Below are 26,676 nucleotides of genomic sequence, written 5' to 3'. Positions count from 1 at the left end.
ATATTCCCATCAGATGGCCTACTGTCTTGTCAAGAAAGATGCTATTTTCGGTATGGAGTCTGGTTTACACAGTTGCATCTTGGTGGCCTAGTTTGGGTCGTCTTCATGTATACCCTCTGTACTTTGTTCATTGAAAATAAATATAAAAATAAAGAATTGGAAAAAAGAAAATTTGATCAGTGAGTGTTGCTGTTGGTCCTACATCCTTCGGTTGACACATTTAGGAAACTAGGTAGAAAATTATTGGCCAAAGAGAACCTGTACCCAGTTAGATGAGAGCACTATTCTGGTATTTTCACAGCCGGTGGTGCCAGGAATCAGAATACAGTAGCCATAGTGGGAGATTCGTCCATCCCCTCTGTTTAGCTTGGATGGATGGATGAATCTGTTAGGTTTTTTCATTCGGTTAGCAGGCTGAATGAAATAAATCTGTGTCTGTATGGCCCCCTCAAGACACATCATCAAAACATCTCGTGTGAAGGGGGTGGATCCTTTTCAAACCTTGTGAAACACAGCTGGTGGCAAGGGATACAGTGCCCAATTGACAATCTACAGTACAATGTAGTTGTTGGTTTGGTATGTCATCCTCCTATCAGAATTGTTCTTTGTCAGACTAAGTTGTATAATTGTGAACAATCGTGGTAATCCCTCTACTATCTTGGAAATGGCGAAAACCATTTGCTTTGGGCTCGAGAGCATTGTCATCGGGCTGTTGACATTGATGTTGAGAAATTTTGTCCAGTGAATCTTGTGTCCAAATGCATCATTATGACAGTGGCGCGATACCTTTTGGAATGACCTTTAATGCATCACGTGTGTAATGATTATGTGTGTGATGACTGATGTCTGTGGTCAAGTTTTAAAGCTGTAACACTTACAGGAGCTTTTTTTTTTTTACTGGGGCCAAAGGGCACTGCTAAACGCGAGTTTCTGTTGCTCTGATCAAAGCGTGAATATAAACACATAATATATATAATTATACATACACGCCCGCAAACAAATTTGTGTGCACATTTTATTTTTTCTACAGAGATGTGAAGGATTTTAGGATTTTAGAGTCGTCTTCTCAACTAATTGTAGTTTTGACTCGAGTTGTAGTCTGTCATTTTGTAAATGCCTGTGTCCTACATAGACAGCGTTAATAGGTTTTACTTTGTAAAGGCAGGTATTCTTCTTAGAGTTAAGCAGAAATACCACCAAGTATTTCATTGCCAGTGTAAGATTTCTTCTTTGCTTTCGTGAAATGAACGCTATGACAAAGTCCAGTCAGTGTACAGCAAATCAGTCATGCATTATTCAAGAAATATTGACATAGCTTATTTGACTGGTAACTATGTAGTCTAGAACTACTGAGGAAACAAACACCTTGTTATAACTGTGCTCGCTGCCATTAGCACCATGGCGGTCTTTCATCTGGTTTTTTCTGATATAATGATATCCTTATTAGAAGCTAGGAGTCCCACAGAGGAGCCTAAACCATGGTAGTGGTTTATTTATTATTTTCACTCTTTTGTAAAGAGAGGTGTAATTAGGAAAATGAGTTCTTGTTTTTCTTATTTTTTTCCCTTTCAACCTATATTATATGGCAAGGAGCAATGCTGCTATGCTGTTCAATTTTAAATTGCTGTCAATAAATTGCATGTTTTCCAGTTTGGTTAAAAAGATCTTTCTTTACAACTTTGTATCTATACCATTCTATAGTGAACATTGTTGGCATATAATTTCACTTAAGGGGTAAGTTCACATATTCTCGAAAGATAAAAAGGTGAAGGAAGTCCTAATATCCTGGCTACACATAGCCGCTGTGATGCCCCTTGCTACCGGTGTAAAGGTTCATACACTGTACACTGCAATACACAGCCCAGATTGAATAGCCATTAAAATGCTCACAGTGACAAGTGGTCATTGGTCAGGGTGACCACGCTGAAAAAAAAAGCACGTTTTCCTCTGGTACATCTAGCAAGCCAAAGATGCACTTCTTGTTGGTCAGCATGGTCACATGGCCCATACTACATGTAGGCATATATACCACCAAACATTCACTCCATCATTTAAAACCTACACTTGAAGGTGCACTTCCCTATCAGCAGTTTTGAGGCCAGCTGTACTGCCCTATCAGCGGTTTTGAGGCCAGCTGTACTGCCCTATCAGCGGTTTTGAGGCCAGCTGTACTGCCCTATCAGCAGTATTGAGGCCAGCTGTACTGCCCTATCAGCAGTATTGAGGCCAGCTGTACTGCCCTATCAGCAGTATTGAGGCCAGCTGTACTGCCCTATCAGCAGAATTGAGGCAAGCTGTACTGCCCTATCAGCAGTATTGAGGCCAGCTGTACTGCCCTATCAACAGTTTTGTTTGCACACATAAGTGATCCCCCTGTGACCCCTTTCTAGTGCAGCCTCCTCACCTCCTGAAAACGTCAACTGCTGCAGGGTAGCCACAGGGGAATGGTACTCTTAAGATGGTTTCTCCACGAACCCCCTGCCCCTTCCCTCCAGTTTCCCCCAATGCCACTCTGATCTGTTCTGTCCCAGTCTCTCCGCAGTACAGATCCTCCCAGTCTCCCTGCAGTACAGATGTTATGTTTACTAGCCCCTTCCTTTCCTGAATAAACAAAGTGAACGTCAGTACTGATCACTCCTGTGTTCATTCTTCACTAAAGCATAGTTGTTTCCTATGCTTCAGTTTGTGAATGAAGAGGGTGTCTCTGTTTAGCGCACCTCCTTGTTTATTATTCTGCAGTGCAGCTGCAGAGAAAGGATTAAGGATCTTTGTCCTCAGTCCCTTTCTGTCTCAAAAGTGAGACACCAGGGATCTTTTTAGGGCTGTAAAAAAAATGTAAAATTAAAAAAAAAAAAAATTGTAAAAAAAAATAAATAAATAATAATAATAAAAACAAAAGGGTTTGTTCACACTTGCTTCGCTCTTTGAAGTGCGATGTGCGTTCGGATTGCTCTCCATAGATTATTTAATAGGTGGTGAGGAGGGGTTGTGCTGCCACCACCAGCTTAAACCCATCAACCTTGCACTTGCACACCACAGTCGAGTGTATTGCATGCAGTTGTGGGATGCTTGCAGAGCAGCACCATTCACATGAATGGGTCATGTTCGACAGGGGTATAATTTACTTGCTGTGTCTGCAGCATGTGTACAACCCCAGCCGGTGCCTATGCAGCTAAAGGGGGTAGCAGTTGGGGGCGATTAAAAGTAAACTTCAACTGTGGGATTTTACTGGTCCCCAACCTCCCATGTGAACAAACTCTAGGGCTCATTCCCACAGGTACTTTGGCCTTGTTAATGAGTGGTTTGTTTATGTGGCTGGGGACCCAGTGGCTGTACAAACAGTCACAGGTCTTAATTTGACAGGCATGCAGGTGCCAAATTAGGACCTATGGTTGAAATACACTACTGATTCACACTGTACAGGCCATAGTGCCCATGTGAATGACCCCGAAGACCACATTCACACACACACACAGCTTTATATATATTTTTTCAATACATTTAACTTTTATATTCAATTCAGCTCCGGCAGATTTTACCCCTTATTTTTTTTTCTATTTGGCACTGCGCTACTTTAACTGGCGATTGTGCTGACATGCAATTCTGTACCCAAACAAAATTGGTATAATTTTTTTCACACGCATAGAGCTTTCATTTGGTAGCATTTGATCACCACTGCGTATTTTATTTTTTGTGATCTAAATGGAAATGGTGGAGAATATATATATACATTTTTTTACTTTCTGCTATAAAACATCTCCAATAAAAAAAAAAAAGATAAAATCTATTTCTTAATAATTTTTGGCCAAAATGTATTCTGCCACATTTAATTATTTTTTTTTATAAAAAAAAGAAAAAAAAATCCCAACAAGTGAATATTGATTGGCTTGCATCAAAGTTATAGCGCCTGCAAACTTTGGTGTATATATACTGGAATTTTTATTTTTTTTTCTACTAACTAATTGTGGCGATCAATGACTTATAATGGGACTGCAATAGTGCGACGAGCAATTTGACACTAAGGGGTTTGTTTACTAAAGCTAGAGAGTGAAAAATTAGTCACTTTTGTACATAAAAACCAATCCGCTTCTGACCTCAGCTTCTTCAATTAAGCCTTGTCAACAAAACCTGGAAGCTAATTCGTTTCTATGCAGAATTGTGACTTATTTTGCACTCTGTAAATAAACCCCTAACGGACGCTGGGGGAAACTGACTTACTACCACTGACCTCACCAGTGACATTAGTACAGTGATCAGTGCTAAAAATATACATTGTTACTGTGTACTAATAACCTAGGAAGGGGTTAACATCTAGGGCGATCAAGGGGTTAAATCAGGGCTGTCTTACCGAATGGGCACGCTGGGAAGTTGCCCGGGGGCCCCACCTGCCCAGGGGGCCCAGCCCCAGCCAAGCATTAGTCCCGACTCCCGTGTGCATCCCACCGCCGAACTTAGCAGGTGGCAAGCGCCTGTCGTCCCTGCGCTGCTCTCAGACCACTTGGGCCATGGAGGGGGAGCCCACAACTGCTGGAATGCTTGTCCGCCTCCACGGAAGCAGGCACATACAGGATAGTCGAGTCTGACTCCTGTCCGTGTGTTTGTTCACCGGACCCAGCCGCCAAACTTGGAAGCTGTCATTAGCCTGGCACTGCTGAACCAATAAATATCTCCTTATCGATAATTTGCATTTTTATTCTTGTGGATGATTTTTTAGGCTGGGCCCAAGTGCACTGCATTGCCTAGGGGCCTATAATGCTCTTAAGATGACACTGGGTTAAATATGTGCCTAACTATGTGTAATGTGTGTACATTGTGCTGCTTTTACTAGTTGACCTCTAAGTTTATCGTTCCTGGCAGGCTCCCGCTATGTACAATCACATCAGGTGCCAGAGGGGGTAGGCCCTTTAAACCCAGGAGTATGCTTTGCCTACAGCGGCCGGGCAGTTGCTAAGTGGATATTTAGCAGGAGTTATGCAAGTTATGTTTGTGTCCGTTAATTTATGATTTTAGTATATTTTTAGTAATATTATTGTTTTGATATTTCGGGGGGGCAGGCTGTACAGGGCCCAATCATTTCTAACAGCAGTCATGACTGTACTACTTTCACAGATACCCCAATAATACTATACCTAACTCATGACTACATTTCTGCAGGCTATTTTATATTTGCCAATCATAGGTATTGGAGATGATAAAGACATTGACAGACATGTTTATCTTATTTATTTTGTCCATATAAACACTTTAAATACAGTGGTTTCCTTGGGATGCTTGTGACTGTCTCATGACTGGAAGATCGTCATTGGGCTAATTTTTGTTTGAATACATTTAGTCATATGATGAATAGTGGTATACAAGTTGAAAAATGTGTGTGTGTTCATCTTGTTCTGATTCCTTATAGTACAATGTTAAAGAGTTTAGCAGGCAGTATATTTTGGCCTTCAGTGCAAGTTTATTTTACAACTCTTGTAGAATATATATGGCCACACATGCCGAGCAGACAAAACTTCCTGGGCCATTGACGTGTTTATTTTCATCTTTCATGGTTTCCTACGTTTCCTTAATTCTTATTGCACATTTAAACTTTGTGTACGTCCATCTTCCCTTCCTGGCTAATAGTGCAGCCTTGTTCTACAATTTTGGCAAATCTTGGAAATCTGATCCTGGAATTATCAAAGCCACAGAGGAACAAAAGAAAAAGGTAATATGGTAGTTGGTTGTCTTCAAAGATATCGCCACATGAAACATTGAATGTTCGCTGTCAGCCATATTATTACGTAGTGTTTCGGTCTGATATATGCAATATTCAGTAGTCAATGCCCACTGTAGCTATGAAACTGCATGAAATGGAAATATTTTAGTGTTAATCCATGATGCTTGCCCTTTATTGACACTGGACATATTACACACTTCAAAGTAAAATTCATCAAAGTACACAGAGGGCAGGGCGTGTAGTACATGCTGTCTTTCTGCACAACTGCCACTCCGTCTCTGACACAAAACAACTGTCCAAGGTTGCTGTGTAACTACAACAGCAATAATAGCTGCTGCTGAAAAATAAAGACTGCTTCACCCATTTATAAACACTCTTCAGACCTGAGATAGAGCAATACAAAATACAATTATATTGCTTTTGTATCTACTGTTTCGTTCATCTTCAGATGAAGGGGCAGAGCTTAGATCTGCATGTAAGATGTCAATTAAAGTAATCTGACATCTGTTTAATTTTTCTTTTTATTTTAGTGTGTGTGTGTGTGTGTGTGTGTGTGTGTGTGTTTTTGTTTTAATAAAATCTGTTGATATGTAACCCTTTTATTAACCTTTAGTTTATTTAACTCCTTCTTCCCCTCTTCTCTTAACTACTATTTTCCTGCCATTTTTTATTTATTTTTTTCTTAATGTGTAAACTTTTTTGTTTTATTTTGTTTTGTCAATTATTTTTTCAGCGCTGTAGGAACCAGAATCATAATATTGGTCCAATTTTAAATGGGACAAGTGATTGAGTAAAATGCATACTTTATCTACAGTAACGCTAATTTTTATTTTTTTTAAACTAACACTGATTCAAGTAGCGCATGGGTTTTTTTTTTTCTCTATAGATTGCATAAACATACAATCATTTTTTTAGGGCAATAACACGAAACCTGTTTTCTCCTTAAAAAAAAAAAATATTTGTTAGGCTGTTTTAAATTGTTGCCAAAACAGTAGGTAGAATGTAAAAAATGCTCTGGTCCATAGGGGGTGTACAGGTGTTTATAGGTGAAAGGCTTTGCAGTGAACTGTTTTGACCGGTGTATTACTTTTTTTTTTTCTTTTTGTTTCATAAGCTCCAATGATAGACCTCTGCATGACCAGATGTCTAGGCACTGGTCGTGTGATCTCAGGGTTTTTATTTTCAATATAGATAAACTTTATATCTGTTCTTTTGCCCCTCCTTCATGTTTCAACATACTCTTCTGTAAGCTTTAGACTGATCTACCTTTCAGCATGCTGATTATTTAAGAAGAAATTTTTTCTGTTGTTACATGTCAATGTTGTGTAATGTTTCTGATGAATTAATGTGCTGTACTCTGTTGTTTCCTAGACAATAGTAGAGCTTGCTGAAACTGGCAGCTTGGATCTAAGCATATTCTGCAGTACTTGCTTGGTAAGTTTCTTTATTATGGTATACCTTGTCAATGCATTTGATATGACATAAGCAAAAAGCAGCATACAATTAACCCATCATTGTCTAGTTGTCTTGCAACATTTATTTTTTTTTTTTTTGGGTTGGGTAGTTATTAGTTAACATGGTTTGCTGAGAGTCTAAAGGAGTTCCATTGCCAATATCACTTTGTAAACCTAGCTTGAACACTCCAGTGCTGCTCTCAAAAGAATCATCAATGGAAGGGCCAGTTGGAAAAAAAACAGTAATTTTAACTGGTTGGGAGATAGTAGGGACAGGTGGTATTCTACATCCTCTGTACATTGTTATTGACAATAATACACTATCAAATGTTGCATTAAAAACAGGGTTTCTCTTTCGTTCACTGACGGACACAGCTCCATGTCTTCAGACCATTGAGCTTTATGCTGCTCTCTCTTCGGGAGTAGGACTAGCCGGAAACCTTTTTTTTACACCCCTGGGGCAGTCCCAGAGAGTATACCATCACTTCCTGCTATAGGACTTCAGTTTTTTCTGCCTAGTCAGGAGTAAGGATAGATCGCAGGAAAAGGGATTGAGATCCACCCATAACTTTGCAGGAGGCTCCAAGAGACCTTGGAATGGTTAGTCCAAAGCGGGGACTTCTGGTTCCGCAGACGAGCCTTCACCTCCCTGAAAGGGCGCCCCCACCCGCATCTTCATCTTTTTCCAGATCCCTGGACCTTGCTCATTCAGGACAAATGGGTCCACGAGTTGCTTCAGTTTGGTTACAAGATTGAGTTTCGGTCCTTGCCTCGGGCAAGGTTCTTTCCTTCCATCCTACGCTTGTCTCGCGAGTGGCTACAGGGCCTCTACAGAGCAGTGCAGGACCTGTTGGCACAAGGAGTTATTGTGCCGATTCCAGAGTCGGAACGTTTTCAAGGTTTTATTTCAAACCTGTTTGCAGTTCCCAGGAAGGAAGGTAAGGTTCGTCTGATCTTGGATCTTAAGCCTCTGAACCACTTTGTGCGGGTTCAAAAATTTGGAATAGAGTCCATCCGCACGGTAGTAGCTTTCCTTCATCAAAGAGACCTTCTGGTTTCTATCGATCTCAAAGACGCTTACCTTCATATTACAATATATGTCGGGCATCAGTGTTTTCTTCGTTTTGCCGTTGACGAGGAGCACTATCAATTCCTGGCGTTACCTTTTGGTCTCGCCTCAGCTCCTCAGGTGTTCTCAAATGTTTTGGCCCCGGTTCTGGTCTTGCTACAGCAAAAAGGGATTGCGGAACTGGACAATCTGCTTCTGCGTGCAGAGACTTCCTCGGCTCTAGAAGTCGACTTGAACACTAATGTGCGAACTCTACAGGAGTTCGGGTGGATACTGAATTTTCAGAAATCGGCACGCACTCCATCCACCAAGCTGCATTACTTGGGTCTGACGCTGGACTCAGTGTAGGCCCGGGTGTTTCTTCCTCAGACGAAACTTCTGACGCTACGGGATGCGGTTCGGCGCCTGTTGTCCAACCATTGGTCATCACTCAGGACTTGCATGCAAGTGCTGGGTCTGATGGATTCCACCTTCCGTTTGCGCAGTTCCACACCAGACCTCTGGAAAGAGAGATTCTGGCCAAATGGGACAAGGATCCGCTGTCATTGGACAATCTGATCCTATTGAGTCAGGGTTCGAGGGAATCTTTTCTATTGTGGTTCCGCTCCCCAGCCCTGCATCTGGGAAAATCCTTTCTTCCCCCTGTATTAGACTGTAATCACCACATATGCCAGTCTGTCCAGATGGGGAGGTATCTTGGGAGTGTGTTCGGCCCAAGGCAGCCTGGACTTGGGAGGAGTCCAGGCTGCCGGTCAACATCCTAACAATTCAGGCGATCAGATTTTGTCTGTCCAATGGACGATCATCTGCAGGGATGCCCTGTGAGGATACAATTGGACACTGCTACGGCGGTGGCATAGGTCAATCATCAAGGGGCACAAAGAGTGCCTCGGTGGCCCGGGAAGTGGCCAGTATCTTGAGGTGGGCAGAACGATATGTCCTGGCCCTCTCTGCTGTGCGCATTCTGGGGGTAGATAATTGGCAAGCTGACTATCTCAGTCGGCAGACGTGTCTGTTGAAAACTGCAAAAGACTGCACACAAATTTTGTCGGCCAACAACAGCCGACTGCAGAAGTGATGTCATGTGATGGTTAACTTTCCTTGTCTTTTTTCTTTTCTGAGCATGCCCAGTCTTGCTAATCTGCTGTCTGTCGGCCGAAATCTGTACTGACTGGCGAACAATCGTCTGTTCTGGTGTTGGCCAACAAAAATTTTAATGCCTGCACGACAGATTCTGTTCGGCCGACAATGCGCTGTCGGAAGCATCATACTTACAAGCCTACAATCGGCCGATCGGTCGTTGGCCGAATATTTGAGGCCGATAATCGGTACGTGTGTACGGGGCTTTACAAACTGAAGTCTTTTATAGCAGGAAGTGATAGTATACCCTCTGGGACTGCCCCAGGAGTGTAACCAAAAAGGTTTCTGCCTAGTCCTACTCCTGAAGAGAGAGCAGCATAAAGCCCAATGGTCTGAAGACATGTGTCCATCAGTGAACCGCATAGAAAAGGATTTTACGGTAAGACAACAATCCAATTTTCTTGGTTAAATTATACCACGTTTTCCTGGGTCATGTTTGTGATTCAGAGTTGGAAAGCAACAGCCCTGGTTCTGTAGCTCTTTGAAAACTACATCATTTTTGCCTTATTGCATTTTATGTCTATGTGCACTTACCTTCCCATTTGCGAACAACATGCATATACAGAAACCACAAGGCTCTTTGCTTTGCAGTCTGCCTGGCACCAAACAACCTTTCCCAGCTAGCCAGAGCGTAATGCCCCCCTTGTATGCGAAAAAAAAAAAAAGTTTAGCTGCAGGTAGTCAACCTATTGTTGATGTTCCTTCCATTGAAATGAAAGAAGGGCACAGCTCGCATTTGTGGGGGCGCACTAGCTGGGAACATTTTGAAGATGCTATACAGTGAAGAAAAGAACACATGGGTAAGATCACTAGAACCCTGTAAATTAAATAAGTATGTTAAGCAAGTAAAGCTCTTGAATTATCCTTTTGTTCTTCAAGTATGTTATGTACATGTAAGTAGCCAGAATTGTGCTGGTAGACCAGTCTGTGACTGGAGGGTAATGAATTTGATGCAACATTTCAGCTTGAACATACACGTGACCCAGGAATCTCTGTAATTCAGAGTTCATTAGAAGTATGTCATTGTGTATACCAGGGGTGTCCAACCTGTGGCCCATGGGCTGCATGCGACCCAAAGTGCCTATGAATGCGACCCAACACATAAATGTAAACTTACTTAAAAATGTTGATTTTTTATTTTTCAAATGTGTTTACATTAAGTGAACATGTGGCCGAAGAAACATTTGAAAGTCTCTTTTCTAGACTCTTTAAAGGTTCATTTTTCCAAAGAAAAATATTCCACTCTTCACAATCATGCTTTATTCTACCTTATCAGTTTTTGGTAGCATCTATATTTGCGAACAACTATTTTCAAGGATGAAGCACAAGAAGGGCAAAATTAGAACCAAAATATCTGATGAGCACCTTGAGAATTATTTAGAATTGCTACTACATCCATCAAACCAGATATTAATGCGTTCGTTTATAAGAAACCATGTCAAATATCCTACTAGTTTTATTTTGCCCTCTTTTTTTACTTTTATAGAAAAAAAATAGTGTGTGTGATTTAATTATCAGATAGGTACATTATATATATCAGTGGTTAACTTGAGATCTGCCTGACTTTTTATTTTTATTTTTTGCTTATCAGCTATCCTTATTGTCAGTGTATTTTTTGTGTGACCTAAGACAATTCCTCTTCTTCAAGTGTGGCCCAGGAATGTCAAAAGGTTGGACACCCCTGGTGTATACCAATATGCAGAGAATAAATTGAAAGCTGTGACAAGTGGTCATGTCCCTCTAGTGCAGGGATATGCAAACTGTGGCCTTCCAGCTGTTGAAAAACTACAAGTCCCATCATGCCTCTGCCTCTGGGTGTGAAGCTTCTGGCTGTCAGAGTCTTGCTATACCTCATTGGACTTGTAGTGCTGCAGCAGCTGGAGGCCACGGTTTGCATATCCCTGCTCTAGCGTCTTGTGTAATAGACCATGTAAGCTGTAATGCAGAAACATATTCATTTATGTGCTGCATTTTTAACCTACGTTTTCACTGTATTTTTTGCTCTTTAATTGGCTTATAGATAAGGAAGCCAGTGAGGTCTAAGCATTGCGGCATTTGTAATCGCTGTATAGCAAAATTTGACCATCATTGCCCTTGGGTTGGTAACTGTGTAGGTAAGTAAAACATATGTATAAGTACTCTTTACAGTGATGATTCCCTGGGTAGATGTTATTCTTTTTAATGGGTGGTTTGGCAGGTTCGAAGGTAAAAGAAATATAAGAACCTGCATTAACAGGCTCTTTTGTGTGTCAGGCTGAGTTCACTTCACACTATTGCCATGCCAGACATTGCATGTGATTCACACCACATTGTATGGCTGAATTTGCATCACATTTGGATCAAAATGGTGCCGGACCTTTTCGCGATTCGATTCCTGTCCTATTTCACAGTTCGCATTGTGATCCACTAACCAATGTGGGGGTGTCATTAACGTTACATTGACACCCTCAGCGGTTTGCAGAGAGCAATGTGAACTGCCTGCGAGTCTGATGCAATGCGGGAACCCACACAAGATTTGCGCTTGTTCCTGCATTGCACCAGTGTGAACCTAGCCTATGGGTATGCAAAGCTTGTCTAAAATAGTTAATAAGGATGTCAATTGCAGGTCAACTGCACCTGGTAGTGATTTGTACTGTAAGTGATCTCGGACTTGTCTGAAACTGATTTACAAGCTCGTGACCCATTGGTACAAACACTGACAGAACTCCACGCAGTTTCATTAGGTTTAAAATGAAGCAAAGGAAATTTCAATATTTTAGTTTAAATTTGATATTAAAGTGCATGGCATAGAACAATAATAAGCTTTGTGGCATTGGTTATCCATGTTCCTCCCTTTATTTATTTGCAGGCTCTTGTGCGGATATCAAACATTTTCTGTTAAAGGCACAGCTGTGCCCTCTTAGGCTCTGTTCACACTACGAACCGCTTGTGAATCATACAGGAACCACACCACATTTCTGTGAAATTCACATGCAGTTCAGAGCTGTGCAATTTGAAACTATTCATTTTGAATGGGCTCAAATCGCACCAAAGATGTGCAGGCACCTTTTTGAAGCCACACCGCAAATGTGCAGGCAAATGCACTGTGTTTACAACCTCCATTTGTAGTGTCGCTTAAACTAGGTTCACATCTGTGTGAGTGGTTCTCACAGCGGGTCCACACGTGTTCCCGCAGCTGTAACCACCCACACAGAAAAAATGCACTGGATGCGCGCAAGTGCCATTAGTCCTAATGGCAAGCAGCACACCCTGGAATTCGCACTGTGAATTGCACATGGATCGCATGGTACAAAAACGACCATGCGTTCCAGTTGCGGTGGGGCTTCAAAAAGGTTGCCTGCACATCTCTGCTGCAATTTGAGCCCATTCACAATGTGTAGCCTCCTGAAATGAAGGGCTTTTTTCTGCTTTTCAGGAGGCAGAATGGGCTGCATATGTGTGAACCTAGCCTGACTTTGTATTGACACCCGCAGCAGATCGCAAGGGCAACGTGATTGCCATGTTTATTAGTGTGAACCCAGCCTTAGTGAATTAAGCTAGAGCTTCCACTATAGTAGTGTATTAAGAAACATGTGAACACAGTCATAGCAGCAGGGACTAGAGGAGGAAGGCAGGTAATTCTCCCTTTTTAGAAGAAAGGACAACTGAGGATACACAAGGGTTCCAGTCACATTTCTCATCCCCTATCTCTTCACTTCCTCTGAATATTTGATTAGCTTGGACCTGTAATTTAATCAAGTCTAACATTGTGCAAGTCAATTTTGTCATGCCAAAACGTATAAAAATAATCAACTTAATAAATGTTACAGAATATCTGACCATGTTCTTCCTCATTTCTAGCTGATGCATGTTTAGCAGTTTTCAGCTTTTAATATCACAAATCATTTAGTCAAAACTCTAAACCATTCCTGGAAACCACAAAGACTGGCAGCTGAAATAAAAAAAAAAAAAAAAAGTTAAAATACTAAGGAGCGGTAGACAAGCTTCAGATAATCTGCAATCCATGGGATCCCTCTAAACCCTCTAGATATGCTTGATCCTTGCTCATCCTTGCTTTAGGCTCCATGATAAGGCACATTTGATGGGTTTCAGTTCCTTTTTTCTTTTTTTACTCTTAAAGCGATTGTATACTGCCAAAAAAAAAAAAAAACCCTGCAAGACAAAGGCATAATGAGCTAGTATGCATCGCATACTAGCTCATTATGAAATACTTACCTTAAAATTCAGCCCCAACACGGACGCCCGGACACCGCTGTGGGAGCTGTCATGCTCGCTCGGCGTCTCTTCCGGGTTCGGCAGCTCCGGCGCTGTGAGTGGCCAGAGCCACAATGACGTCACTTCCGCGCATGCGCGCGGGAGTCACTTTCCGGCAAGTAGCCGGCAAGGAACTCTGAAGGTCCACCGGACCTTCAGAGCGCATGCGCCACACGCGTCAGCGGCTGCATGCAGGGCAAATATCTCCTAAACCGTGCAGGTTTAGGAGATATTAATTGTACCTACAGGTAAGCCTTATTATAGGCCTTATTAAAGGCTTACCTGTAGGTAAAATGAAAAACATTGAGTATGCTACCGCTTTAACTACTCCTGTGCTTGATAAATTCAGGTACATTTATCTGTACCCAAGTTCCTGCGCAAACTGCTGAGATTCGAACCGGTAATTGGCAGGCTGAATGTACCAAGTTGATCGATCAACTTGGGTACAACCTGCCTGCCAGATTCTCTTACAGTTATCACTAGCGGCTGTTATAGCTGCTAGTGATGATCACTGGCTTCCACTGCCACCCTGCCGGGAGCAGACAATTGCTTGGCAGGAGGGATTCCCCTGTCAGCCCCGTCTGTGTCAATGGGGGAATCGTGTATGTTTCTTGCAATAAAGAAATTTGCATGGTATATGGCCTGCCTAAGCCAAATAAAATTCAACTGGCAGGTAAGTTCTTGGTAGAGTTCTTAGCGGAAAGTGGCAGAAATGTAAAAAGGTTAAAAGCTGCATTTGCAGATCTAGTTGATTATTTTGGATATGTTAAAGCCATAGTAAACTCTGCTTTGCCACTTTTACCTACAAGTAGGCTTCTAATAGCGCTTACCTGTAGGTAAAATGAATATCTCCTAAACTTGTATTGCTTAGTAGATATTTGCATGTTTTGCAGCCGGTGACTTCACTGTCACATGTGCATTGCAGTCTGAATGGACGGCATACTCGAGTTTGCTGTTCACTGCGATCATGAATCCCACATGCATGAGTGACTTCATTACAGCTAGGCCATTCAATCGGCCGGAGCCCGCAAACCTGAGTGAAGATGGAAGCCCTGTCATTGTTGACAACGCGCCTCTGGAGGGTGCGTTTTTAAGGTAGACCTTTCATAATGTGCTAGTATGCAATGCATACTAGCACATTATGACATTAACTTTTTTTTTTAGTTTACCTGCTTTTTACCTGTACGTCGGCTTGAGGAAGTGGTACCTGCAGCTGTTTTTTTTTTTTTTTGGCGGTCGGCTTTCTAAAGATAACAACTGATGCGGCAGCCGCTTGGCCGTTATACTAAGTAGCACCCCGCCCCCCCCCCCGCCGCTCTGCCTGGGTCTCGTCGGTGGGACGAGAGTCTCGAACCAAGCTGGATTTGGTTTCGATTGGGTCTTCGATGAAGTAATCTGGAAGCGATCTCACACCATCACATCCTGTTTACTCGGCTGCCAATGGCGCCGATTTAAAAAAAAATGTTACAGTATTCAAAAACGCCAATTTATTTTTATTTTTTTGTGTACAAAAATGCAGTGACAGGGTTTGGGTTCTTTTAGGCCCCAGATCCCTCCATAAAGGGTGCCTGTCACTGCCTATTACAAGGGATGTTTACATTCCTTGTGACCGCAATAAAAGTGATCAGATTTTTTTTTTTTTTTTAAGAAACAGTGGGAAAAAAATAAAATAAATAGGAAAAAAATTTTTTTTTTTAAAGCGCTCCCATCCCCCATGTGCTCACGCACCAAAGAAAACGGATATGTAAGTCATGCCTGCAAATGTAAACTGTGTTCAAATCACACATCATCAGAGCGAGAGCAATAATTCTAGCAAATTAACTCTGTAACTCTAAACTAGTAACTGTTAAAATCTCCATAGGCAAGGCTTTAAAAATTTTTAAGTACCGTAGTTTGTCGCCATTCCATGAGTGTGCGCAATTTTAAACCGTAACATGTTCGGTATCTTATTTACTTGGCGTGACATCTTTCACAATATAAAAAAAGTTGGGATAACTTTACCGTTGAATTTTTTTTTTATTCAGTGAAGTGTATTTTTCCCCAAAATATTGCATTTCAAGAGCCGCTGCGCAAATACTGTGTGACATAAAATATTGAAACGACCTCCATTTTATTCTCCATAGTCTTTTCTAAAATATTATTTATAATATTTGGGGGTTCCAAGTAATTTTCTAGCAAAAAAGTGTCAGAAATAGGCTTAGTCCTTAAGTGATTAAAGGAACAAAATGTATTTAAAAAGCTTCTTTCTTTAATAAATACTGTTATTAATAAAAATATGCGTACTGTAATAATTTTTGAAAATATAATACTGTTTAGTGTGATCTTTCACACCTAAATTTTAGTGCTTTTTTAGCTTTGTTTTTCTTGATTTAAGCGAAGCCTGAGCTGCTAACATTCTCTTTCTGTGACTTCTAGGTGCAGGAAACCATCGTTATTTCATGGGATACCTGTTTTTTCTGCTCTGCATGATCTGCTGGATGATCTATGGTTGTATTTCCTGTAAGCATTTGTTCTGTGCTCTGGGGTTACAAAGATATGCAGTACTAATAGATTGAGAGATTGAATTGTGTCCATTCTTTTTTTACCTATTAATATGGAAATTACTTTCAAAAATGTATTTTTATACAGAGGTGACCATTCATTGTACCATCCTGTGCAGATGAAGGTGGATATTACAGTGTATCAGTACAATCTGTTAAAATGATATAAACTGTGTAATGTTTTTTCATTATACACAGATTAGATTTTGAATGCACTGGGTTAAACCCATGTGTTAATCCATGTAACAAACCTGACTTCATTTGTGATGTTGACTTTGGTTCCCTAGATGTGTGATTTTATATGTTTTTTTTGAAGATTACAGTAGAATATCTTGTTTCCTTAGACTGGGGAATACACTGCGAAACAACGTACAGCAAGGACGGCTTCTGGACATATGTTACACAAATTGCTACCTGCTCCCCATGGATGTTCTGGATGTTCCTTAACAGTGTGTTTCATTTAATGTGGGTGGCCGTGTTACTGATGTGTCAGATGTACCAGGTATTACACACTTTTCGGGGTCTCTGGATGTAAATATTTTAATAATTTTTCATAAGCCTTTCTTAGATAGTTACATTTCCCTTTTCGTAGACCATGTTTGCTTAGAGAGATTTATGGGTCAGTAGTGATTCTTGTTTTATAATAATGAAAATGTTCTAAGTCTTTAGGTCAGATGAGCTTCAATGAAATTTAAAAACCCCATCTCCCTTTATATAAGTTCAAATACTACCTGGGAACATTTTGTGGCATATATTTAAAGAAGTACAGCCAAAGCTTGTTTGGCTGTACTTCTCCTGTGGATCACAGGAGTGCAGTCCGTTCTGCACTCCTGTGACCCTTTTTCAGCAGACGGCAGGCTGAAGTCTGCTGTCAGCAGATGTCACAGAGCTGGTCCAGGCTCAGGAAAGATCGCGACCATGTGGTCGAGATCCACCCAAATGCCTGGTCTGGCACCCGACTCAGCCTCGTGCTCCTGCCCCCTCCCCTTCAACAGCCCAGCACACTAGTGAGTGTGGGGGAGAAGAGCAGAGAGCCGGTCATTGACAGTCACAAGCTCTCTGCTCAGGAAGCTCTGAAAACCGAGCGATCGGTGGTGTTTAATCGCTCAGTTCTCAGTGTTCGAGCTGGTGGGGGACAGATGCAGCATCGGACCAATGCTGCATCCAGCTAGGTAAACACGATTCTAATAAAAAGAAACCTGATTCCCATACTTCTTTTTTTAAAGACTGGTTTTCCCCAAAAATATAATCCTGTAGTAACATATATCCAGTCCTGACCAACTACAGGCTTTTAAAAAGTCAGGTCATCCAAACAAGGAGTCTAACACTACTGAGGGAGCATTGTTCTTGTGGAGAGAGGGAGAACTGGGGAGCTTCAAACTATTCCAGGTAAATAGTTGGTTAGATCCTCAGAAATCATTCAGGGCTCAAGGTAGAAGTAGCTGACTTAGCCTGTCTCACTTTTAGAGTAGTAAAAGAAGGGATGAAGACGTATGTTCACATGTGCCTCATTTAAAGTCCCAAAACTCTCCTCTTTCTCACTTTTAGCGTACTTTGTACTGTAAGCAGCACCAATCTGTGCAGAGATTGTATGACTGCTGTTGGGACTATGACTAGGACTGTAAAGCTTTTTAAAGTATTTTTTCACTTCTACAGATATCTTGCTTGGGTATTACAACAAATGAACGGATGAATGCCAGGAGATATAAACACTTCAAAGTCACAACCACATCCATCGAAAGCCCTTTCAAGTAAGATGTTTGCATTTGTTCTCCAGAATAATCGCAGGAAAAGGAAACACATGATTTTTTTTACTAGGCAATTTTGTATTCTAGTTTGTGGGGCCCAACTTCCATTAAAGCTGAACTCTGGGCAGGTGATTAAATATTCAGTTAAAATACAAAGAATTGTAGCCTGTGATTGGACAACGAAGGAACAATGGCAGCAGCACATCACTCCCTCCTTTTCTGCAGCATGTTTTGTCAGAACATGTGCTTGCAGCAAAGCCAAATTGGTTCTAAGTTTTTACTCATCCTTTTCAAGTCTTAGTGCTGCTGTACTGCAGACTAAAGAAGGCCAAACTCTATGCAGATTTTCCTAATGAAGTTGCCGAACTGGGAAGTGTTTGCAGGGCCGTCCACTGCTTGAATTTGTCAGCGGGAGTTGGCCGAAAATCAAGTTTTTGGGTAGCTGAAAAACAATATAGCTTCAGTTAATTCTATCATGTAATGATTTCTTTAACTGCATGGTGGTTATTTAAATATGCCTGGAGTTCGTCTTAAAAAGAAATCTACTGTTGTGCCCGAATTTTATTTATATAAATGGGTTCATTTTTGTATCTGAAGTAGCTTGTTTATAGGTTTGCATTCATATAGGTACTGTATTGAAAAAAAAAGGCTTTTAAGGGCTCTCACACATGGCTGTATGTTGGGGTGTATGGCTGTACAGTAAAAACGAATTGTTGTGGAGCCTGGGAGCCGTAACGGCAGCATAAGTATGCCTATTGACATGCATTACAGTATATGCTTTGCTATATGCAAGTTGCTTAATGCAAGTACTAGTGGTTCCGCACATATAGTTGTGCCCAGCATATTCTGTAATGCATGTTAATAGGCAAAATTATGCTGCAGCTGTGGCTTCTGGGCTCAAAACAGGCATATTGTACTCTGTACAACAATATGCCCTAGTGTGTGGCTGTGTCAAGAGTCCTAAATTAAAACAGCAGTAGGCATAATTCAGAAATATGGCTAAATCATATCTGAATTACAAACTTTAGCTGTTTAACAAATCTGGCAAAGGCAAAAAAATAAAAAATCACTAAGGCAGAAAGAGGAAGGATGGTGTTAATTATGGGCTAATTAAAACAGTCTTTATAAAACAAATTGGTTTGCTCCAGCAACAGTCAGGATGAGTTCACAAATCACTCCTATGATCTCCACCAACAAGGCTTTCAACCATGCAATTTTGTATCAGTTTCACAATGTTACACAGTGTTCAATGCAGCTGGCTGTTGCTGTGATCATTTATTTGTAGGAGCCAGTGTGGATAGATGTTGCTAGCAGACTGGGGCTTTAGCTGACAAGTAGGTCCTAGCGGGGTAGCGGAAATGCACATGCCACGGGAAATAATTTTAATATGTATATAAACATCCTGATGGTTTAATGGATAAGTTCACCTTTTGGAGCATGTTACATGTCCCCCCCCTTCTGTTGACAGCGGGCAGGCATCTTCTCCGGACGCCCACTTTCACTGTTTGAAATTAACGTCACCATGCAGGCGGTCTTGAGCGCTCTGGTAGTTTGCTGTCTTTTCCTGTCAGTGTATCTTCCTGCCCGTTTGAACAGACAGATACACTAACAAGTTTACAAAAGTTCTGCATTATACCCATGACTTGCTGATCGCGGGTGCAATGCTTTCCAGGCTCCAAGAAAAAAAATAAATGCACACTTTTTGTTACCTGCAAAAATATATATTTTTTTCTTTTTAAAGGTGAACATATCCTTTAAAGCTGAATTTCAAGAAAAACTGCAGGTGTACCATGAGTTAAGTCTAACGGGGTGTTTGCCAACTCCTAGACTTCTTTATTATTCACATCTGACAGGTTTATTGTGCTCCAGGAAGATACCTTCTACTGTGGTTTTAGTTCCAGTTCCTTTAAGAGCAGAGTTGCTGGAACTTCTATGCCAACCGCTCCCCTCCTTTTGCCCATTCACAGAAGCCTTTGTATTATGTGAACTAATTCACAAAATACAAAGTGCTTCTGTAATGGTCAGCAGAGGGGAGAAGGCATAGCTGCTCTTTGTGCTTCTCTTTTCTCATGGCTGGTGTGTATTCTACGGAAGTACAGATAAGTCCTGGAAGTGACATGCATCTAATTGCACTTAACTCATAATGTGCCTTCACTTTTTGCAAAGTTCCTGTATTCCTGGAATTCTGCTTTAAATAAAGTCCTTTAGGAAACTTAAACACAATAGAAGGGCTGTTCACTTCAATGCTATGGTTTTTGAACTACACAGCTAAAGTTGCTTGCAGTAAGCATTCTTGGAAGCTAATACTTGCACCACTTGCTCCAAGCTACTTACACAACAGGTGTTCTACATAGAGAAGGGCTCAAAAAGGTCTTCCTGTTTGTCATCATCTGGCCTTCAGCTAGCCAAACATTAAAACACACTGAAACATTTCCAATGAACCAGCCAAAATTCTCTTCGTGGGTGATCCTGTCACCACCCTTCTACCTGACATACTTGAAAAATTGAAGGAACCAGATGGAAAACTTTCAGGGGGTCAGATGGTCGTGGCTGTAAAAATACAATAGGTGCAGCTGAAGACTCATTCATCTATGCTGTATATAGCATGAATGGAGGAATCTATTTTTTTTCTTTCACCCTTTATGCTGAATGAAAAAAAAGACTAAATTAATGTAAGGCAAGCTTAAAATTTCTGCTTGTGGATAGATGGTACAAAATATTTTCTTTGGAAGGGAGGCTTGATTGAATTGGCTAAGATGCTCATGGTTTCTCAAATCTACACATGCGTTAAATGGTGGCTGCCTGATGCTGACTAAGTCTCTAGGAACCAGTAGTGTTTATCATAGGAGCTTACATGAGTACATTGGTGGAACAGGGATGTTGTAGAGTTGTATTACACCATACAACATACACCCTTCATCCAAACATGTTGAATGAAGGTTTCATATGCTTGTCAGTTCATGCTATTTGGTAACCCATACTTTGTATTCTGACCAGTGGATTGTTCTTCATTGTATACACAAGTGTACAACTTGTATGTTGGTAAATATAATACAGAAAAATATAACCACTTATAGTCTAAGGGTCCATTCACACTAGCGCGACTTGTCAGGCGACCAAGTCGCCTGACAAGTCGCGGTCGGTCGGTCGCCATTAATTAGCACAGGACCCGTTCTAATAGGAGCGACACAAGTCGCTCCGACTTAGAAAAAGGGTCCTGTACTACTTTGGGGCGACCTGGAGGCGACTTGCATTGACTTCAATTATATGAAGTCCGTGTAAGTTGCGCTGAAGTCACGGTGCACACTTCACAGGTCGCCCCTGGAAGTCGGATCGCGCCAGTCTGAATGGGCTCTAATACTGTTTCTTACACATGTTAAAAAGTTGACTTTTGTGTATTACAAAGTTTTCAATTTTTTTATTCTAACGCTATGAACTTTTATTTTGCAGCCATGGATGTATCAGAAATATCATAGACTTCTTTGAGTTCAGATGCTGTGGCCTCTTCCGCCCTGTTGCTGTGGACTGGACAAGGCAGTACACAATAGAGTATGACCAAACATCAGGCTCAGGTTACCAGCTGGTGTAGTTTCCACTTAAACGCTATTTGGCCCCGTCTGGTTGGTGCCTGAAAATGTCTCCTTGTCTCTCGCGAAAACTTGCCCCTTGAACTATAGCATGCTGTTTGTAGGGCTATTGAATCTTACAGTACCTTCTCTGTCAGCATTTTATCAACCACAGTGACCATGGACAGGACCTTCTGCCCACACTGACGTAGAGGAAGAAGATATTTGGGAGAGGATTTTGAGGAATCCTTTGGATTATTTTGAACAACCGTGAATCAGAGATTATTATAATTAATTTTTATTACGATTATTTATTTTGCACCGTTCACGACAAAGCATGGCATTGCTCTCTCAACAAGTCAGTCGTCTTCTGCTTGAACAAAACCCATCGCCATTTTTCTTTTGAAATACGCCAGCAGAGTAATACTATGTAGTACACCATCATAATCCCCCAATGTGGCCTGGCTTGAGCTAAGAGTCTGTGGCATTATTATTCCTGTAATGTGATCTCCCACAGTTGTGCTCTGTTATTGTGTCGTTGATAATGTGAATTCTGATGCCAGGCTAAAGAATCGTGAATTTCTATTGGCCTTTCAGCCTGTTGGGGTTAAGCTGGTGAGACGGGCACATGAGGATAACAACAACTGAATGTATGTTTCCTACATTTTATGACTGTCAGCTGTTCCTACCATCTGCTTCTGCATTGTGGAAATCCAACATTACATTTCCTTTTCTGCAGTAAAAGCAGATCTCTGCAGATGCATGCAAGTAGTTTTCTCTAGGATTGTGAAGAAGCTCTTCACAATGATTCGCCAAATATGTCACTGTTTTTGAGATCTTGCACAGAGCTGGTGTGATGACTGGATTCTCTCATTTCTTGGACTCCTCCGCATTGTGCACTGGAGGGACAGCGCTGGACACACATAGAACGTCAAGGAAACACAGTGGTCTTTTTTTTATTTTTTATTTTTATGTTCTAACTAGAATTTTGTTCCTTTTGTAAGATGGTGAAAAAGAATTGAACATTTTTAAGACACACAAATGTTTCATGATGCTTTGAAATGGTGATGGAAATCTGTGCACCCCTTCGTTTTAGTAACAGGCTAGCTGCAAAGTTCCTACAGTGCAGTTCACGCAGTCGGCTTCTCTTTGGGTACAGAACTCTTAGGAAAATGTACTAGAGGTGTTTAGCTTTGGAGTATCCACAGTTGGCTGTAAACCAGTTTTGTGCTGGCTATGCTTAGAACTCCAATTTTGTTGAGAAACCATATCCCTTGCAGGTCAACTATATACATTGCAAGGAATTTTGAAACCCTTTATTACATGTCTACCTTCGCTTGTCCTGTAGATGTTAGGTGCTTAGCAGTTGGGTCTGCCTTCGAGAATGACCAGTGCTGTAATGAAACACTGTGGAGTTGATTACTAAAGGCAAAAAAGGCTGTTCACTTTGCAAGGGAATTTTCCCTTAGCTTGGTGAATGAGATGAATCTCTGTTTACTTCCATCATCCAAACATGTACAAGCACTTGCATGTAATTGAGTTTTCTTTGGAAGTGACTTTTCACCACATTCACTAAGCGAAATGCAAATTCCCTTGCTGAACAGCCTATTTGTCTTTAGTAAATCAACCTCTGTGTGTCACTTCTACTTTTCCTGACATTGCTTACTATAGAAGGCATTCTTTGCAACTATCTTACCAAAGATTACATTTATTGCATAACTTTGCAGCAGATGCCTCCTAATTTAAAGCAAAAAACAGAAAAGCATTGCTCAGTTATGAAAGCAAGATCCTAAAAAAAAAAAAGTCTTCAAATCAGGTACTATTGACGGGAGAGGCGCCTCTAAGTGTAGACTTTAAAATTATTTATTACATTATAAAATTGGCAACTCACATGTTGGGAAATTAAAAGCAGGCACTTCAAGAAAGTAATACTGTCCCAAGAGTCATCAGTAGACGTGAAGTCCATTCGCTGACAGCACCATGCAGGGTTCTCCTCGCTGGTCACTGTTTGTGTAGAAGCCGGCCATGCAGTGGATGTATACTCAGATCGAGGCTTGAGGCGCAGGTGGCTCCCTGGCGTAGGACAATAGCGTCACCGGGATGCCACGCGTTTCCGAGCATACGCTGCAGATATTGCGGCAGCCGCTTTCCTTCAAGCAAGGCATGGTGCTTTCAGCGAATGACTTCACGTCTACTGATGACCCTTGGGACAGTCTTACTTTCTTGAAGTGCCTGTTTTTTTTTTTTTATCTCCCAACATGTGCGTTGCCAATTTTATATTGCAAGAAATCGTTTTAAAGTCTACACTTAGAGGTGCATCTCCCTCTTGTTTTTTACCTGCAGCCTTGCTGGAAATCTGGCTTCTGTTCCTACTGGTGGCAGCCCTAAGTGAATGGACTATTTAGTGCTTTTTACTTTAAGTTTATTAACTTCCTTATGGCCATTTATTATGAGACCTGTAGCAATTGCACATTACTTTTGTTTTAATACAAGAAAGAGAAACCTCTGGATGTTTGGGGTGACCATTGAAATGGAACATTTTTAATAACTTGTTTTTTAAAGCCAATAAAAAAAAAAAAAATGTTAATTGGTTTATATTTAAAAGGCAGTTACTTTTATGCATATGTAGGTACTTTTCTGAGAAAATTGAGGATAGGGAAGATAAAGTAGAGCTGGCCAGAGACTATTCGAATCTCAGCTGGTTCAGCAGGGACTGGCTGAGATTCGAACAATGTATGGGCTGGCTAAATATACCCAAGTTGGCATTAATATACCCGCCGCTGGCAGTAATCCCTGTGCTTGCCCGGCGGCGATAGTTTCACCCACCGGGAGAACACAATGACTCCGCAGAAGGGACCCCCCCCCCCCCCAATCTATATGGCCTGTGTTGATGGGGGGAATCGAGCAATTTTCTTTCCTCCAACCCGTGGTTACAGAAAGAAAATCACTCCATCTATGGGCGGTTTTACTGAAGAGAAAATTTTGTATGTACTGTATGTTTAAACATATCCAGTGGCTTTGATTAACTGAGTGCCTGTGTCTGGCATCAGTTTGAGACATTACTGAGATGTATTCAGAATTGATTGGTGGATGCAGTTGATTTCCTTCTGTCCTAAATTTGGCCTGCTTGTATGAGAATGCAAACAAAAGCTTGCTGACACAGGATCTAAAATGACTGATGATGCAAATGTTTCATGATTTTGGTTTGCCATAATCTGTACTATAGTCTCAGATTGACAGACTACTGTTGACACTCTGAAGATTGAGACTATATATAGGGCTTGATAAACCTTTCAGTATTGTAAGTGCTAGTAATGACTTACAAATATTTTCCATCTTCCTGGACAAGCCCAGCATGGCTGGGTTCGTGTTAAGGAGAGCAAAGTGTTATTGTTGAATGATATGTGATGGAAGCTACCACCATGCTGAGATGGTACGATGTCTCTGTTTTAAGGAGTTTTCTGTTTCAAGTCCTTTATTGGGATCTTCAATTTTTTTCTCATCGGCAGTTGTGGTGTGTATTTATTCTTCCTAAGGCTGGCTATAGAGGTTATTTTATTTTTTTTTTTTTGATGAGCCAGTGGGCTGGTCGCAAACAAGAAAAGTAGATTCACCCATCCACACAAGCGACATGGATAAAGGAATCCTCCCTACTGTGCCATTGTATTATGACAGTGGTACTCCACCTCTTTCAGAATACACTGGTCCTGGACTTCAAATTGCTAATCAACAAAAGGTTTCGAACAGCCCCGTTCGACAGAAGTCAATCATTGGATTTGTTGAACTGGCCAAATTTCGATCCACGTATGGGCAGCCTAAGTTTGCTGAGGAAATTCTACAAATTTCTTCTTCTGTAGATACTTTCAAGAGTAGATGTTGAAGGATAAGTTCACCTTTCATAACATGTAACATGTTACGAACACACCAGCCCCTGCTCCCCCTCTGTTAGCTTTCGGGGATCTTCTCTGTATGCTTTACCATATATTCTGTGCCCACCACAGTGTCATTGGAGCTCCCAAATGTATAGACGTAGGTACATGTTTCATCTGACAGTGCTCAGACAATGAGTACTACCCTGTGGGAGAGGACATGTGGACTTTAGGGAAATTTTGGTGGTGCTCTGTTGGGGATGATAAGACAAAACATCAGTATGGTGAGGTGCCCATTTTGTCTTCATAGTGAAGTTGGGGATGAATGGAATGCATCATACAGCCTTATATGAGTCACTGTAGATATGGAAAGTCTAAGTAAATTTGAGCTCCTCTGTATACTTGTTCTAGATCATTGAAAGCACTGAAACCACTGGGACAGCTAAGGAAGTATTCACGACCCAAGGATTAATGGATGAATACCAGAGCTACTGACCTAAGTTCAGAGGAGCTAGAGTAAAAGAAGAAAAAAAAAGGGGGGGGGGGGAGTAAATGGGTAAATCCTAATTTGGCTTAATTTTTTCAAGCACAGCATTTACAAAAGTAATAAGGAACATTTCAGAAACAGCCAGTCTCCTTTATCAGTCTTCCTCACCACTCCCATAGCTTACCTTTTTCTGTAAGGTGCCACTAGAATATATTGGGCTTAGTTTAGTGCTTATTAAAGCATGATGATAGTTTGGGATAAAAAATTCTAGATAATCCGAGGGTGCTTAAAAAATACTTTTTAGATGCCTTACATTTACTATATGTTTAATTTTGTTCCAGCTCCCCCTTATAGGCATAACCCTGCAGAATACTGGAGATAAGGGCTGCTGTTCTTATTAGTAACCGTATGTAGAGTGATAAATGCAGGACAAAACTAGGATTTTGTCACTAAAAAGTACTTGCTGAGCATAATATTCCATAACGACTGTGGGGATGGCTTGTTTTAATTGAAGCCAGTGAACTAGCACCATTGAAATTAATGTCCATAGCCATTAACCCAGGTTTTATCTTTTCATCACTAGCTGAATAAGACAAGAAATCTGGTTTCCATAGGCAGCTATCCTGTTTTTCCCCAGATTTCCTTGCCCTGTAATTTATACATCAGTGGGGCACTGTATACCATTTTAATCCAAATAGGAATTGGTGGAGGATGGCGATTAGTCTTTAAAGTGAAACCCCAGCAAACAATTTCCATTGGTTTAGAATACTTGAGGGTTGTAATGGTGTGTGTGTGTAATATATTTTTTAAGGTCCTAGAACTTGTTGCCTTTTCTG

The 26,676-nt window shown here is 41.1% G+C and overlaps 1 protein-coding gene across 1 annotated transcript in view; it reads left to right on the top strand.

Annotated features, from left to right (window-relative positions):
• The window catches only part of ZDHHC17 (zDHHC palmitoyltransferase 17), a 109,353-nt gene extending 86,509 nt beyond the window's left edge, over nucleotides 1–22,844 (top strand). The window contains exons 11-17 of the mRNA XM_082257120.1: nucleotides 5,579–5,701; nucleotides 7,085–7,147; nucleotides 11,397–11,490; nucleotides 16,046–16,129; nucleotides 16,515–16,672; nucleotides 17,827–17,921; nucleotides 21,369–22,844. Coding sequence (XP_082113246.1) covers nucleotides 5,579–5,701; nucleotides 7,085–7,147; nucleotides 11,397–11,490; nucleotides 16,046–16,129; nucleotides 16,515–16,672; nucleotides 17,827–17,921; nucleotides 21,369–21,507 — 756 coding nt within the window. The 3' untranslated portion in view covers nucleotides 21,508–22,844. The remainder of the gene's footprint in view (nucleotides 1–5,578; nucleotides 5,702–7,084; nucleotides 7,148–11,396; nucleotides 11,491–16,045; nucleotides 16,130–16,514; nucleotides 16,673–17,826; nucleotides 17,922–21,368) is intronic.
• The last annotated feature ends 3,832 nt before the right edge of the window (nucleotides 22,845–26,676 follow it).

This window comes from Pelophylax lessonae (genome assembly GCF_965119305.1).
Source record: "Pelophylax lessonae genome assembly, chromosome: 4".
NCBI classification, from domain to species: Eukaryota; Metazoa; Chordata; class Amphibia; order Anura; family Ranidae; genus Pelophylax; species Pelophylax lessonae.
This window is presented reverse-complemented; position numbering and strand designations above follow the sequence as displayed.